A 16,680-nucleotide genomic window follows, 5' to 3' on the forward strand; every position below is an offset into this window, starting at 1 on the left:
TTCTTCCAGAGTTCTCTGTCTGCCCGGAATCCCTGCCGATACTCTCCTCCTAGCTCCTGGCTGTTGGGCTTTTTGTTACACCAATCACAGCAACACATCTTCACACAGTGTACAAATGTTCCACCACAAAAATAAAAACACCTTTCCTAATACAGTCATATGGACCTGGAACCTCGGGGGGGGGGGGGGGACAGCTCAGCTGGCTGGAGCTGTGTGCTGTCGGGGAGAACTCAATCACCAGACACGTGGGAAGTGGAAGGCTGTTTTATGGCAGGAGGGTGGACTGGAAGAGAGCAGAACAGAAGGAAGAATTTGGCCATGGTGGTGGTGAATACAGGTGTCGGGTGTGGAGGGGGAGCCTAGAAGAGAGAGAAGGGCTCCCAGAGCAAAGAGACCACAGCTCATCCCTGCCGAGTCAGGAAGGTGACTTCTCACAGGGCATGGGAAGGAGTTGCAGTGTTGTGGTAAAGACAAAATCTAGATGGAGTGATGATCTCTGGAGACTGGGCAGGCAGAGGCTGTGATGCAGGGATCTCTGGAGATTGGGCAGGCAGGACGGGGGTGTGTTGTTTGCAAGCAGCATTTCTGAGAAGTTTTGCTGACACTGAGGGATAGAAAGGGTCTAGTAGTGTGAAAAGCAAACAGAAAACCACCTCAAAGAGGAAATTGAGAGGCTGCAAGGATCAGAGCACACCCACCCCATTGTCGCTAAGCAACAGAGGGAGTTTTAGCCCAAGGAAGGAGCCTCACAACTGTACCACTGTGATGGAGATGACTCCTCAGCTGACGCCCCTCTTCCCAGATGACTCCAGTTTGTGTCAACTTGACAAAATTTAACCAGCATGCTACCTCTATACCCAAAACAGAATCCTTTCTCATTTCTTTGATGCATTCAAAGTGAACCTAAGTGTTATGTGAGTTATTTTTGTCCCATCTAGGCCCTGACACCGCTTCAGCCCCAAATGAACACACAGAGACTTACATTAATTATGAAACTGTTTGCTGGTGACTGGGGTTTCTTATTGGCTATCTCTGTCGTATTACTAATCCATTTCTATTATTCTACTTTTAGCAGTCACCACATGAGCCACCAAAGGATTTAGAAGTCAGGACCCTTCTCTGGTAAGACCATGTGGAAATATTTAGATTAATAGAGATGGGTTAATAATTAAAACAGAGCTAGCCAATAAGAAGCCCTAGTTGTTGGCCAACACTTTCATAATTAATATGTTTTTGTGTGTTTATTTGGGACTCAAGAGCGACAAGACCCAGCTGGGCCAGAAAACTCATGCTTATACTTAAGGGGTAAAAACTGTATTTTTAAATAATTTATTTTTATTTTATGTGAATTGGTTTGAGGGTGTAGGTCCCTGGGGGTGAGTTACAGACAGGTGTGAACTGTCATGTGGGTGCTGGGAATTGAACCTGGGGTCCTACTTAACCATCTCTCCAGTCCCCCTGTTCACACACAATATCTTTATATGCTGGCACATGTGACAGCTTTTTTTTTTTTGGATAAGTTCACACACAGCTCTAATGATGTATATACCTGAAACCCCATGTGATGGCTATTCTTGGTTGCCAACTACACCCGGAGTTAACCAAAATGGCAAAGGGGAAGGCACACCTCTGAGGGATTTTTGTCTTTTGAGGTGTGTGCTAGGGCCATTACAAGATGGCGCCCACTTCCGTAGGGCAAGTGGTAAACAACTCCATTTAAGGCTTGGAGCCATCTGGGTTCGCGCCTGCAAGAGTGCGCATGCGTGTGAACGCCCTCCGTCTCAGGCCAATCCCGCGGCTTCGTGGCTCTGCAGACCGGCCTGGACCTATCAGGACCTTACCTGTGTCCCTGGTCTCTTTATAAGCAGCTCGCTTGGCTTGCTCGGGGCCCTTCAGCTCCTGCTCTTTCTCAACCGATGTGCTCCAATAAAGTGTGACTCAAGAAGGATCCTCGAGTGGTGAGTGGTGGTTCTTCTTCCTCGCTGGCCGAGGGGCTCGCCGCAGGTGTGAAGACCTGCCTTTGAACAGCAGCTGAGACACCAGCCTCATGGATTCTTGGACTTGTAGTCCTTGGGCAGCCATAGTTGGTTTAGTTGACTACAGCCTGTAACACATTCTAGCAAATCCCCTTCCTTTATATACAGACATTCATCCTATAAACTGTTATTCTATGGAACCCTGACTAATACACTCTAGAAAGTCATGGACTATTATTTACCATCACCCCAGAGACGTCCCTCGCGCCACGCCTCTTTCCAGCCTTTCCCACTGGCGATCTTCGTCTCCATCACAGCTTAGAACTTTTAGAACCTTAAATAAACGGCACTACTGTATAACTGCACACAACAAAACCCGAACGCAGTCACATTTTATTTCTAAAATTCTTGTGTGTGTTGCATGGTGCATTTGCAGGAGCCAGAAAAGCTCAAAGCGGGCATTAGGTCCGCTTTGCTACAGACAAATGTGGGTGCTGGAGCTGAATCCAGGTCCTTTAGCAGCCCAGGAAAACCCCACTGGATTACCCTTCCAGACCCAGTTCTATGCTTAGCTACAGCTTCCTCTCAGATCTGCACCCAGTAACAGGAAGTGGTGTTTTTTTTTTTTTTTTTTTTTTTTTTTTTTTTGCGAGACAGGGTTTTTCTGTAGTTTTGGAGCCTGTCCTGAAACTCTGTCAAGAGAGTTCACCTGCCTCTGCCTCCCGAGTGCTGGGATTAAAGGCACTCGCCACCAATGCTGGGCGATGAAATGCTTGGAGGACATGGGCTGTAAACCACTACCACTAACTCTCTACTCCCAGCCCTAAAAACTGATTTTTTTTTTTTTAAATTGATAATTGTGAAATCCATGTGCAACACGTGCTTGCTAGGCAAGGCCTGTGTCACTAAGTCACATCTCCTGCTGGCACCTGGTAATGAGGATGGCAGCGCTTTCAGGGTTATGGGGCTTTAGTGTAAAAGGGCCGAGGTTGTGCTAATGGGTCAGGGTTAATTTTCTTGGGAGACCGCACGGGTGGCAAAGGCTCTCAGCAGTGACAGTAAACAGGGGTGACCACACCTCCCGTCTTTGGTGGTCTCTGTGGCCCGCAACTTGGATGGATCGGTTTTCTAGGCATTACAGGCAGCTTTGGCGCAGCAGGTGCACGCAGCCTGCGCTCGGGGCTCCCGGGGTGTCTTTCTGGAGACCTGCTGGCGGCCGTGAAAGCAGAGGCGGCCCTCGGGGTGGGCGAGGGTCCACGGCCCTCGGTGCCTGCAGCCGTCTGTGCGCCATGTGCGCCGGCAGCCCGGGCCTAGTGCGGGCGCAGGGGTCGGCGCGCGGCTCACGGGCGCCGCTCCCGCCCGGGTCGGCCTCCCCCGTGACCTCATCGGGTGTCCGGCCCGGCCGGGCAGCGAATCGCCGCGCGGGCGCTCAGGAACGCCCCGCAGACACCCGGCCGCCGCCACCGGCTCGGCCGCGCACGCGCCCCGGGGTCGCTCGCTCCGCCGCTGCATCGGCCTCCGGCCTGCTGGGTGCCGGCCGCTCGCCGCCTGCTCCGCGCCGGCGCGTGCGGTGCGCGGGAGGGAGGGAGGAAGGGAGGGACGGCGGGCGGGCGGGCGGGCGGGCGCGCGCCACCCAACCGCCACCGAACCTTCTGGAAGTGGAGTCCGACAGCCGCCCCCGCCGCCGCCGGAGCTCGAGGCCCCCGCCGGCGCCTACGGCCGTGGAGGCCTCTGGGCCGGGGCGGGGGGAGGGGCCTGGGCGTGGGCGGGGCCTCCGGGGGGCGGCCGCGCATGATTCGCCGCCTCCGCGAAGGCCCCGCCTCTCCGGCGCCGAGGCCCCGCCTCCTTCCTCCCCCTCCATGGCGCCTCCCAGGCTCATTCATTCGGCGCCGGGCCTGCTAGACACCTGTTCTCAGCTCGTGCCGCCGCCCGCCGTCGCAGAGAAGATGTCAGACCCCGCCGCCGACACACCGTCCGCCATCCAGATCTGCCGGTAAGACGGAGCCTCCCCCGCAGCCGACCCTTCCCTGCACACTCGCGCCGCAGCCGGCCGGGGCGATGCTAGTGCTTGGGCTCGCCCTCATCCTGGGCGGCCCTGCCCGGCTCACGCTCCCAGGACCCCGGCCCTGGGTGCCGCCCTGGACTCCTGTGTTTGGACACAGGCCCGGGACTCTCTCCCGGGACCCGCCCTGGATCCCTTTCCCGGCCCCCACCAGGGACCCCCGCGTACCCTTCTCAAGGATGCTCCACGCCATGCTGCAGAACCCGGCCGCCTCGCCGGCTCCTCCCACCGGTCTCTGGCTGCATCCCAAGGGCGGCGGCCGCAATCCTGAGGAGGCTCGGTCTAGGAAGCCGGGCAGGGACAGTGGAACAGGGCGATCGGCAAAGGGTCTATCTGCTTCCTCTTGTGCGTCCTGCACTGCTTGCCCCACCCTGGGCTCGGCGCCTTATAGACTGAGCCCAGCCTCCTGCGGGGTTCGGGAAGGAGAACTCGGGAAGATAGATAGATGCTCAGCTGTGGGTGCAGGCCCAGACACTGTTCCTCCAGAGCCCCGCCTGGGCTGTGAGGAGAGCAGGTGCTAGAAGGAAGAACTCATCCCTCCAAACGGTTTATTGTCCCGGAAAGGGAGTGAGTGGGCCATCTCACACAATAGGGCTGAAGGGTTGTTCTAATTTACGCATCCTCTCCAGGCTTGCTCCACTGGGGGTGCTGCTTAGATGTGGGTCCCCACAGGAAGCGGGAGCTGATGCGAAACTCATCCCCCCCCCCCCGAGAAGTCAGGGAGGGCAGCCTCAAGGTTACCGTGCGGTTCCGTTCACAGAAGTGAAAGCATAGGCAAGCTGGCATCTACACACCAGCTCAGTAAGGGGCAGGGGTTGGGGGCACTGCCTGCCAGACTGCCAAGAGAGTTTCGGGGGTGGCACCACACTGACCTTGTGTCCAAGCCATGCCCTGCAGCTGCAGGCTCCCTTCTTGTGGATGCTGTTGCGGGATAACCGGAGCTCATAGCTCTCACTCAACCCCACGGTCTGGGCTGGCAGAGGCCATTGCCTTGAAGGTCATTTTTGACCTCCTGGAGGAGAGTGATTGTTTAGGGGAGCCCAGCCCCTCTCGTTTCCTTACTGGCTGTGTGGCTTCGCTGGCCCTTGCATTTGAACTCTCTGAGGACCAAGAGTGGGTGTTACTCGTATTTGGAGATTATATGGGTCTTTGGGACGTGCTGGTTGTCGGGGGTCTTGGGCCTCATTGGAAAGAACCTGTTCGTGTCCCATCTGTACCTTTCCTGGGAGGCTAGATAGTAGTGACCTTCATCCTGCTGTGTGGAGGAGGGAACTGAGTAGCTCAGTAAGGCCACCCAGCTGCAGCTGCAGGAGCTTCGGGGTCGGCTCCTGCTTAACACTATCAGCACGATTGGCTGGTGACTCCTTTTTCCACTAGCTTCTAACAGCTAATGGATTTTTAATGTAGCTTGGATACTTTCATATGTCCACAACTGTCTTGTTGTGTAAGTAGTGCATGCTAACCATTGTACCACTGGAACACCTCACCAATATCTGTGTGTGGCTTTTCTTGTACCTCACAGGGCCACCTCTAGCCCTCAGAGTCACAGTGTTTTTCCTAAGTGACAGAAGGAAGGGGTTTGTGGGCATTATTGGCCTGGCTGGGATGTTCCAGGTGTGAAGCGTGACAGCTGTGAATTGGCTGTGGTCATTTGGTTTGGCCCAGAGAAACCCACGGCACTGGAGAGTGGACCTAGCAGAGTGGAGAGCCCTTTAAGGACATGTGAGCTAACACATTGGAAGAGGAGACTACTGGCCTGGCTCGTCCAAGCCATGAATTTAACAAGACTTCACCAGACACCCCCAAGGAGCACACATTGGCAAGGACACTGAGTAATGGAAAGCTTAGTCCTTATCTTAGGAGAGACATGGTGTGGTCTAGATGGGTACCCATCATCCTCAGCTGTCAGTTGCAAAGCTGTTGAAGGAAGGACGTTTTAAAGACAGGGGCTGTGGAGAGGGGACCTGAGTGCAGAGCCATGTAAAGCCAGACAAGACAGTGTGTGTCTGGAGCCCCAGTGCCCCCACAGCAAGATGGGAAGTGGAGACAGATTCCTGGAAGCTCAGAGGCCAGCTAGGTACATAGATATTGATTGTAGTGAACCTGATCCTGAAGTGAGACCCTGTCTCACTCCAGGTGACATGGGGATTGTCGCCTGCCTGGTGCCTAAGGTGGCTCTCTGACCTCCATGCCATGACACAAGTACACCTGCACACCCCTGCACACACAGCCCCTGCACACACCTGCACACCCCTGCACACACAGCCCCTGCACACCCCTGCACACACAGCCCCTGCACACCCCTGCACACACACAGCCCCTGCACACACCTGCACACATAGCCCCTGCACACACCTGCACACACAGCCCCTGCACACACCTGCACACACAGCCCCTGCACACACAGCCCCTGCACACACCTGCACACACAGCCCCTGCACACACCTGCACACACAGCCCCTGCACACACCTGCACACACAGCCCCTGCACACACAGCCCCTGCACACACAGCCCCTGCACACACCTGCACACACAGCCCCTGCACACACCTGCACACACAGCCCCTGCACACACCTGCACACACAGCCCCTGCACACACCTGCACACACAGCCCCTGCACACCCCTGCACATGCCCCTGCACACCCCTGCACACCCTGCACACACCTGCACACACCTGCACATGCCCCTGCACACACCTGCACACACCTGCACACACAGCCCCTGCACACATGGCCCCTGCACACATGGCCCCTGCACATACGACACAAAGTGTGGCATTGGCTTTAGCCCTGGGGTGGATGTAGCCTCTGCCCTTGGTAACTGAGGAGCCTGGAAGCCCACTGCCTAACTTTCCTGTGTCCCTCTTCTCTTGGGTTTGAGTATTGAATAAGAGTCAAGCCGGGTGTGGTGCTGTGTACATCTGTAATCACAGCACTTGAAAGCAGAGACAGGTAGATCTCTGAGTTCAAGGCCAGCCTGGTCTACAGAGTTCCAGTATAGCCACAGCTACACAGAAAAACCTTATCTCAAAAAAAACTCAATTACATTAAAAAAGAAAAGAAAAGAAAAGAAAGAAAGAAAGGAAGGAAGGAAAAGCAAGAAAGAGTGTAGCCAAACCTGGTAGGATGGCTAGCCTGGGAGTCAACTGGCTTTCTTTATGTGGAAAGTAGGACACGAGCTCAGGAGGCTGCTGGCCCAGGCTCCACTCTTGAAGGCTGTCCGTGTGGTTTACATCACTTCCCTGATCTCACAGCATAATCTCACTTGACCTTGATTTTCTTATCTGTAAATTGGAGATGGTCAGTGCCTATCTTCAGGTCCCTGTAAGGACCAATACCTTTGTCCCACTTTCCTGCTGGTATAAAGTGACCTTACAAAGGGACCCATCCCTTTGAGAACCAGGTCTTTGGGTGTTCACTCAGGCCACAGGGGCCATTGTTATCCCCTGTCCTTTGATCTGTTGCAAGTAGGTAGTCACCTTTCAAGCAATGTGCTGGGGGAGGAGGCCTTGGTACAAGATGGCCCAGCAGGCCCATAGGCTTGGACCCTTTTGTACATGCTCATGTGGGTACATATATGCCTGTGTGTGGAAGCAAGCTGTCCATATTGGGTGCCTTTCTGAATTACTCTATCCAAGTTCTTCCTTACAAGTTATTTATGACATCTGTCTTTCAGTGCTTTGTGGGGGGGTTGGGTTTGTTTGTTTGTTTGTTTTTCAAGACAGGGTTTTTCTGTGTAGCCCTAGCTGTTCTAGAACTCACTCTGTAGACCAGGCTGGCCTCAAACTCAGAGATCCACCTGTCCCTGCCCCATGAGTGCTGGGATTAAAAGTGTGTGTACCATGACTACCCAGTGGCCTGTTTTACGTCTATTTATTGATTTACTTTGGGGGTGGAGCTTCACTTTGTAGCCTGTGCTAACTTTGTCCTTGGCATTCTGCCCCAGCTTCATTTCGTGGATTTGGGATCTATTTGGGGTTAGAGATGTGACATCTGCAGGGTCTGTCTCAACTTTGCTTGTCCTGTCTCAGATACTGATTTGCCAAGCATTTTCCTAGGAGCTGGGATGCTTTGTATGACGAGGGTGAATTCCCGTGGTACTGCCTGGAGTCTGCAAGACCCTAGCCAAGATTAGTTCAGAGGATATGAATTTCCCCACTGTGCAGCCTGGTCTCTGGCTTGAAGGTGGAATTAACGGAAACATAGAACCTGTTCTGCACATTCCGTAAAGCGCAATGCTGGCTCCATTCCTGCGAGGATGTATGGACTCAGATGGAGAGGCACTCTGTATAGCCCAGTGAGCCTGTGATGGGGGATGTCTGAGTCTACCACTGTCCTGTTAGGTGTTCAAGGTACCCTGGTGTCACTCAAACTTTGCCCTGCAACTAGCCAGAGGTGCCTTATTTAACTTTATTTACCTATGATTGTGTTATGGATGTTTTGTCTGTACACATTGTCTATATACCTTGTGTGCCCGGTGCCAGAAGAGGGCATCAGATCCCCTTGGAATGGAGTTATAGACAGTTATGAGTTCCATGTGGTTGCTGGGGAGCAAACTCAGGTCCTCTGGAAGAGCAGCCAGTGTCCTTAACCAGTGAGGACCCGTGTGCCCAGGTGAAGGGTTGGCCCTGTTGAGGCGGGTCCTCCTCAGGGCTGACCCCACAGGTGTCTTGACCCCCCCCCCATTTGGTGCTGTTTTTCACTCTTGGAGGCTTCCTGGGAAGGGAGTTAGTATGTGGTTCATCCCACCAACTCCCTGTTTCCGAATAGCTGGGGAGGCTGATCACCATTGTAAACGTCACTGCTGGAAAATAACAGAGTCAGCAGAATAGAGATTTTAAGTACTTATGGATAGTTCCTTGAAGCCTGGGGCAGTGTAGCCTTTATTCTCACAGACATAGCCATTCCCTCAATTGAGGATGAGGCAGGAGGATTGAGTTCAAGGCCAAGCTGGGGTACACAGTAAGTTCTACGTTCATCGAAAAATAGATGGTCTCAAAAACAGACAAACAAACAAAATCCCTCTTAGGTTAGAGAAAGTGTTAGAAAAGAAAGAGAAAAGACCTCTTGGGACTGGGGTGGGAGAGCTTAGTGGTTAAGAATGCTTGCTGGTCTTCTGCAGGGGTTTAGTTCAGTCCCGGTACCATGTCAGTCAGCTCACAACTATCTCCAGCTGGGCCTTGAGAAAAGCCAGTGCTCTGGCCTCCTCACTCACACGTAACCCTCCTGTACACCTGTCTTTCCGGTGTGTGGCAGACAGAGGCAGAATGCCAACGGCACTGTGTGATGACACCTCCCTCTCTGTTTTCTTTTAGGGTCTGGTAATTACAGTTATTAAAGGCTAGGTAGAGACCAGCGTGCTTGCCTGCTAAACTTGTTGAGCGATCTGAGTGTGATCCTTGGAACACACATGGTACAAGGCAGATTTCACAAGTGTTGGGATATAATCTAGGGCCTGGGAACAGTCATTTGATGTTTGATGAGGTTGATGGATTTTTAGCATATGTTCTAGGTTTATCTACTTATTTATATGTTTACTTATTTAAAAATGGGAAGCCAGGCCTGATAGTGCTCTAATCCCAGCTTTCTGAAGGCAGAGAAAGCCTGGGGAATCTCTGTGACTTTGAGGCCAGATTGGCTTACATAGTTGAGTTATTGGTGAGCCAGGGTGACATAGTAAGACCTGTCTTTTAAAAAAACAAAACAGTCAGGGTGGGGTGAGGGCATAGTGGCTCATTCCTTTAATCCCAGCACTCAGGAGGCAGAGGCAGGTCGATCTCTGTGAATTCGAGGCCAGCCTGGTCTACAGAGTGAGTTCCGGGACAGCCAAAGATATACAGAGAAACCCTGTCTTCAACAAACAAACAAAAACCTTAAACTAATTAAAAAAACAAAACAAACAAAACAAATCAGAAGTGTGTATGGGACTTCCCTGTGCTGCCCAGGCTGCTCTGAAATTCTGGCTCAAGTGAGCCTCTTTCACTGCTCCCTAAGTCCTTGTGAACTGGAAGACTGATGTAGTCCACCTGGCCTGTGTGGACCTGAGAAGGAGCCTGTGTTTGAGAGGGTGCCAGACCTGGGGTTTGCTGCAAGATAACCTGGCATTGGAAAGTACTGGGAGCAGAGAGGAAACCCGAGGTGTCCTGAAGGCCATTGACACAGGGTGGGTACTGGGGACTCATCCACAGTAGAGAATAGACAATAGGAAAAAACCACCACCTCTGGAGCCTGCAGCTTCAGCGTGTGAGGGTGGAGTCTGGCCCTGTGTTTTCCTGCCTGCTGCATTACTGTCGCCTCGCCTCCCGAACTTCCGCTGCCTTCATGCTAAGCCAGGACCTCTGCCCTACTTGGCAGCCAAGCCTTGCTGAGGATCTTTTGGCCCACGTGGGACCTGTGCTTCAACTTGGCATAAGCCCAGCAGGGTAAAGCTTGGTGGGGGTCCTAGAAGGAGTTCTGTCAATCCTGCAGTAGGTGGTGCCTTTGTCCCTCCTCCCTCAGAGAGGTACGGCGAGGCTGAGTGACTTCATACCTCCTCAGGAGCTGCTTGCATCACTGGCTACAGACCCACCAGCTTGCCTGCTGGCAGGATTCCCTTGAGGAGGCCCCTCCGATAGCTAAGCCGGGTGCTGGCTGGTGGACAGCAGCTAAGCCTTTTGCCCAGAGGATGAAGCTGCTTGCCAGGACTCTGGGCCTCTGGGAGGTGGGGAGGCAGGTAGCCTCCTGGAGCCTGGTGGCAGGCCAGGGGTGTCTGGGGCTCAGGGAAAGAAGATGCTGGGTTTCCATGAGGGCTGTCAGAACCAGAGCAGATCACCAGAAGTCTGGACATTGCATCATCGCCATGGGAAGGTAGGATGACTGGTCAAAATCTGTTCCCTCAGGGACTCTGCTCCAGAGTCCTTAGGCTGTGGAACACGGAGTATGTGCTGTAAATCCTTAGGGACGGAGGTCGCTGAGCTGCTGCTTGTCAGTAGGTAGTCATCCATTGAAACCTGTGTTGCTGCTGTTTTCGGGGACCAGCGTAGTCTCCCGGGCTCCAGGCTGTAGGAAGCTGGGCCCATCCTAGTCATGAATTCCTTTGGATGTGGTTGGAGATCACCACATCCTGTGCGCCAGCAGCTGTGCCAGCCCAGGCACTCCTCCACGCCGCTCTTCAGGTGGCTGAGAGACCCAGCAGCCTCTGGGAACACCCTGTTTGGCCCGGATGAATGGGCTTTTATTTTCCCCAAGCTCGCAGAAACTTTGTTGGGATGTAATTCGCACGCATACATTTTATCCACTAAGTACACAATCTGGTGGCTTTAGCGCCTTCCCTGAGCTGCCACCATCATTTTTGCAAATGATGACAGTGTGTTTGCTCTCCTAGCTCCTCCAGCGCGGTGACTGGGGGCTGGTCCAGGAAGACTGCAGGAAGGACCAAAGGCTTTGGATTTTTGGCTCCACCCCATTACTCGCTACTGAGGTGGGGGAGGTTCTTGGTTTGGGCTAATCACCCATGACCAATGACTTGGCCCATCATGAAATCCCTTTAACAGCTCTTGACGCTGAGGTCAGCATTTACCTTCGAGCTTTTCATTGGCGGCCACTACATGAATTTGGCGGGTTCCTGTTGGGTCCTTCATTTGAAAAAAGGAAATCATTTTTTTCTTGGGATGGAGCCTTCCTGTGTCTCCAAACTGTCTTCTGCTCCTGCCTCCCCAGCACCAGGGCCCAGCACAGTGCCCTGTGCCTGCAGTAAGTTCCCCCGTTAGCAGACTGCAGGGGGGGCTTGTGGGAACCCTGATTCAGATGACTGTGACAAATGGGACGTGTGTGGTGTCTGAATCAGGTGGCCTCTGGGGACTGATGGAACCTTTGGGCCTGTGGGGTTCGTTGGTGGCAGAATGGTGGTGAGTTGTAGGAACTGAGTTGAAAGGGTGGAACTGTCACCTGATGTTTGTCAACAAAGGTGGTGTGCATAGAAACAGCTCATTTGGGAGAGAATGGGACTCACCTGGTAATTTCCAAGTCGCCCTTTGAGGCTGCAGGGTGGCTCCACAGCCTGTTGATAGGTTCAGTGTCCCTGAAGCTGCCAGCACTTGCTTGTTAGTGGGTGTGCAGTATTATCCCATTGCAGTTCCCACTGACACTCCCTTGATGACTCAGATGCCCCAATTCTTTCTTTTTCCAGGACGGGGTTTCTCTGTGTAACAGCTTTGGCCTGGCTCTCACTCTGTAGCTGGCCTCGAACTCACAGAGCTCCTCCTGCCTCTGCCTCTGGAGTTCTGGGATTAAAGCTGTGTGCTATCACACTTGGCTTCTTCTCCTTTTTTTAGATTTATTATTTTTTAGGGGCTAGAGAGGTGGCTCATCGGTTAAGAGCACTGTCTATTCTTCCAAAGGAGTAGGGTTCAGTTCCCCGCACCCACGCAGCAGCTCACAACTGTAACCCAGTTCCAGGGGTTATGACACTTACAGACCAATGCACATAAAATAACATTAAATAAAAAGTTTATTTTTAATGTGTATATGTTATGTGTGTAGGTGCCCTCAGAGGCCAGAAGCGGGTGTTGGCCTCTTGGAGCTGGAGTTATAGGAGGCTGTGGCTGCCATGTGGGTGCTGGGAATGGGTCCTCTGGAAGAGCAGCAGAGACTTCACCACACTCCCCCTGGCTCCTCCCCACTTTTGAGAGAAGATCTCACTTAATATCCTGGGTTGTCCTGCAGGTAGCTAAGTAGACCAGGCTGGCCTTGAAATCACAGAGTTCCGTCTATCCCGCCTCTAGGTGCTGGCACGGAAGGCGTGCACCCCACACTCAGCTGCCTTTTGCTCTCGTGAGATAGGTCTACTATCACAGTCTGACCTCAGGCTCCTGACCTTTCTGCCTCCACCTCCTGAGTGCTGGGGTTGAGGTATGCACACCACTCTTGAACTTGGCCTGGTTTCTGGTAGGCTTGCTATTTTTTTTTTTTAAATACATTCCAGATAATACAATTCTCTTCTCAGATATACTTTCCAGTTCCCAAAAATTTGTCAAAGTACAGGTAGCATCACATTTAGGAACTTAGCTGTTTTGGAGTGTGTGTCTCATTGCTGTTGGAGCTAGCATGTAGTCCCCAGAAGGAAAGTCTAGTCTAGCCCATCAAACTGTCCCCATCAGTCTTCCCCAGTCTCTGGCATCCCCCTTCTATGGTAGCGAGGGTAGAACTTCCTGAATGTGACTCCTCTGGGACTTCAGGCCAGTTGTACAGTGTCTTGTTATGGTGTGTTCATTAGTACAGGGCCTTGCTTATTCATGTGGCTGGATGTGTCGGGCTGGCCTGCCTGCCTGCCTGCCTCCTTCCCTTCCTCCTTCCTTCCTTCATATGTATGATGGGAGGAACCAGATGGAACAGGAAACTCTGTCATGTATGTATGTATGTATGTATGTATGTGAGTTACAGTTTCATGTAGCCTGCATTGAACTTTTTTTTCCCATTGTATTTATGTGTATGGGTGTTTTGCCTGATGTGTGTTTGTGTGCCATGTGCATACAGTGCCCTAGGTGTCCTGAAGGTGTCCCATCCCCTGGGCCTGGAGTTGCTGCCCGACTGTTGTTCCTCATGTGGCTGGCACACACTTTTCCTGACAGTTGCCTGGTGGTGGGCACGTAGGTAGATGCCCTGCGCTAACAGTGAGCACACCCCAACGGGACAGCTCTTTTGTGACGGTTCAGTTGTTTGGATGTACACCAGACGTGGTCACTAGATAATAATTAGTCTATTTCTAATTTTTTAAGGAGTACACCATTTCTCAGGCCTCTGAGCAGGGCACAGGTCCCAGCCCCCACTCCAGTACACTTGTTATTTTGTCTGTTTTTAGGGGAGTCATCTATGGTCACATGTGTCACCGAGCCGGTCCTTTAGCTCATGTTTTCTTTCTTTCCTCTGAAGCAGTGTCCATTGTGTATTCAGAGCGCACATCGCGCAGGCCTCCTCTGCTGTGTGAATGTTAGGGTTAGAAGTGCTCCATGCCTGGCTTGCTTACTTATTTCTATCTGTAAGGTTTATTGAACAGTTTTTGGGGAGGTAGAAAAGTTAACAACAAATTAAATAGCAAAGTTCTTGTCACTGTGGTCATTTCAGGCACTAGTAGATGGACTTGGGACAGGGCACAGCCTCTGTGGTTGCTGTGAAGGTTTCCTATGCAGGAGTTGGCCATGCTTGAGCCCTTGCCCACTAAGCAGAGTGGAAAAGCTCAGAGTGAAAAAGCTCTGGGGAGCTCTGAGTGGGCAGTGGGGCCCTGCTGTTCACTCTCTGGCCCTCTGGTGTCCACAGACACCTGGGAGGCAAGGAAGAGGGGTCAGGTAGCCTTCCACCACACGGGCTTCTGCGTTCTGTCTTCTGCAGCAGCCGTGGAAGGATGTTCCACAGGACAGGACTGGGGCGCATGGGATGCATGAAAAACTAGGCCAGGGTAAAACCCTCAAGGCAGAGCCGTGCTTCTGCGCCCGTCCATAAAGCTCTGAGGACACTGCCCAGGCTGGTGAACGGCACTTAGCCGGGCAGGTGTCAGCGGCTGGAGAACAGGTGGGAAGGAAGATGTGCTGGAGGCACCAGCGTTCGGGGAATAGAGGACCGACCTTCCAAACCCGGGAAAGGCTTTGGCATCCTCCCCTGCAGCATGAGTGCCAGGGCGGGCAGCCTGCAGCCCCTTCTGAACACAGGGATGGCTTATTGCACGAGAGCTGGGATTACAAGTGTGCGCCTTTGTGCCGGGCTCCTGACTTCTACTAGTGTGTGTTCTGTTGTATTTTAAAAAGTAAAGCGTTATTCATCAGTTGTGAAATTAACTGCTTGTTTGTAACCCCAGGGGCCTTGTGCACACCAGGTACACACTCTACTGCTGGGCTGCACGCTTAGCCCTTCTGTAGCATGCTTGGGTCACCCATGTCTAACCTTTGGAGGACTGCACTGTGGTGGCCTGGAACTCAGTTTGCAGCCAAGGGTGACCTTGGCCTCCAGATCCTCCTCTCTCTACCTCCCAAGTGCTGGGAGGGATCACTGGTGTGGGCCACCATGGCCAGATACTTACCAATTGAAAAGACTGTGTATTCTAGCTGTTAATCCCAGCGCTTGGGAGGCAGAGGCCAGCCTGGTCCACTTAGTGAGTTCCAGGACAGCCAGGGCTACACAGAGAAACCCTGTCTAAACCAAAGGAAAGCTGCTCTGTTTTGGACACTAATCCTCACCAGGCACGTGGTTTGCAGACAGTTTTCCATCTTTGTGCCCTGGCTTTAGATGCTGTCGATACTGTTAGTGTAGAAAATATTTGAATTTTGTGAGTTTAATTTGCCTATATTTTTATTCACAAATCCAGTGTCAGGAGGTGTTCTTACATTTTTTTCCTCTGAGTCTAACATTTAGGCCCGAGGTCTGTTCTGAATTCCTTTTTGTATGCTCTGTAGGAAAAATTTTATTCTTTGGTATAGTCTCCTATCACTGCTTAAGGCTATCCTTTTCCTCTGCAATGCTTTTGGTGTCTTTGTTGTAGAGTGTGTGTGTGTGTGTGTGTGTGTGCGCGCGCGCGTGTGCGCGCGGGTTCGTGTGTATGCGGGTGTGAATGTGTGCCTGTGACGTCAGAGGACAGCCTCAGGTATTGACCTTCACCTTCCACCTTGTTTGAGACAGGGTTTCTTATTCCCTGTGTACACCAGGCTGGCCAGCCCACAAGCTTTGGGGATTGCGCTGCTTTGCCTACGTCTCACCATGCTGGGTTGTAGAAGTCTGGCTTTGCGTGGGTCTCGGGATCGGACCCTTGTGCTTCTGTGGCAAACACTTGACCGGTGGAGCCTCCCCAAGCCTGGGTTCTAGTCTCCTCCTAAGCTAAGTGTTGTCAGGCCAGACTCAGTTTCTCCTTTTGAACCCTGACTCAGCGGGTTGTTCTCAGCAGGTGGTGACTTTGGAACTCACGCTGCTGCTTCCAGGGTGGGGGACCCGGCACCGTGTCTGTCTGGAGTTCCATCCTCCAGGGACTGTCCGCTCTGCTGTGTACCTCCTATAGGCTCTAGGGGCTTAGCGGTGATTTAGGCTGCGGTAGCATCACCGCCAGAGCGCTGGCCTCGGCTGCTGGAGCCCTTTGCTCTTGGCAACAGTACCCGTTTGTGGTGTCACTTCTCTGTGTCCCTTGGCACTCAGAGTGAGACCGGGTGGCCTCGTTCTTGACTGTTCTTGTAATACTCCAGCCTGCTGCTTTGTCCATGGCCATTCCTGCCTGTCTGCACGGGTGTAGAGATGTAAGTGTAAGCGTCTGACACCTGGGGTGGCTCCCTAGGTAACCCTCCCCGGTTTGCCTGGAATTAGTGATATAGACCAACCCGGCTTTGGTCATTCTGCCTCTGCTTCCCAGCTGCTGGGATTGCAGGCGTGTACCACATGTCTAGCTGTTCTGGGGGCCACGCGCAAACATGGTGTCTGTTAGTGCAAGGCTACAGTGTCCTCAGTGATGTTCTCAGGGGCCCAGAGGGCTGGGAACACTGGGCTTCTGTTCTGGGCCAGGTCCTAAGTCTCGGTCCCTGTGACATAATTGTATTTCCTGAAATGGGCTGGATTCTGGGAACACACCCAGGGGCAGTGTGTCAAACTGAAACCAAGGCACCTGCTGAAGACATAGGAGTCTGCGAAGG

General features: G+C 52.8%; 1 protein-coding gene across 3 annotated transcripts in view; it reads left to right on the top strand.

The window, feature by feature from the left end:
- The first annotated feature begins 3,796 nt into the window (after positions 1–3,796).
- The window catches only part of Acot7 (acyl-CoA thioesterase 7), an 88,000-nt gene continuing 75,116 nt past the window's right edge, over positions 3,797–16,680 (top strand). The window contains exon 1 of one of the 3 annotated variants that reach the window (XM_051173936.1): positions 3,797–3,969. In XM_051173936.1, the coding sequence (XP_051029893.1) occupies positions 3,836–3,969 (134 nt within the window). In that variant the 5' untranslated portion in view covers positions 3,797–3,835. Of the gene's footprint in view, positions 3,970–10,400; positions 10,424–10,688; positions 10,886–16,680 lie in introns of those variants that run through there. The other 2 variants (XM_051173935.1, XM_051173934.1) reach the window with 2 other exon arrangements.

Source organism: Phodopus roborovskii, unplaced genomic scaffold (assembly GCF_943737965.1).
Source record: "Phodopus roborovskii unplaced genomic scaffold, PHOROB, whole genome shotgun sequence".
In the NCBI taxonomy this organism is placed as follows: domain Eukaryota; kingdom Metazoa; phylum Chordata; class Mammalia; order Rodentia; family Cricetidae; genus Phodopus; species Phodopus roborovskii.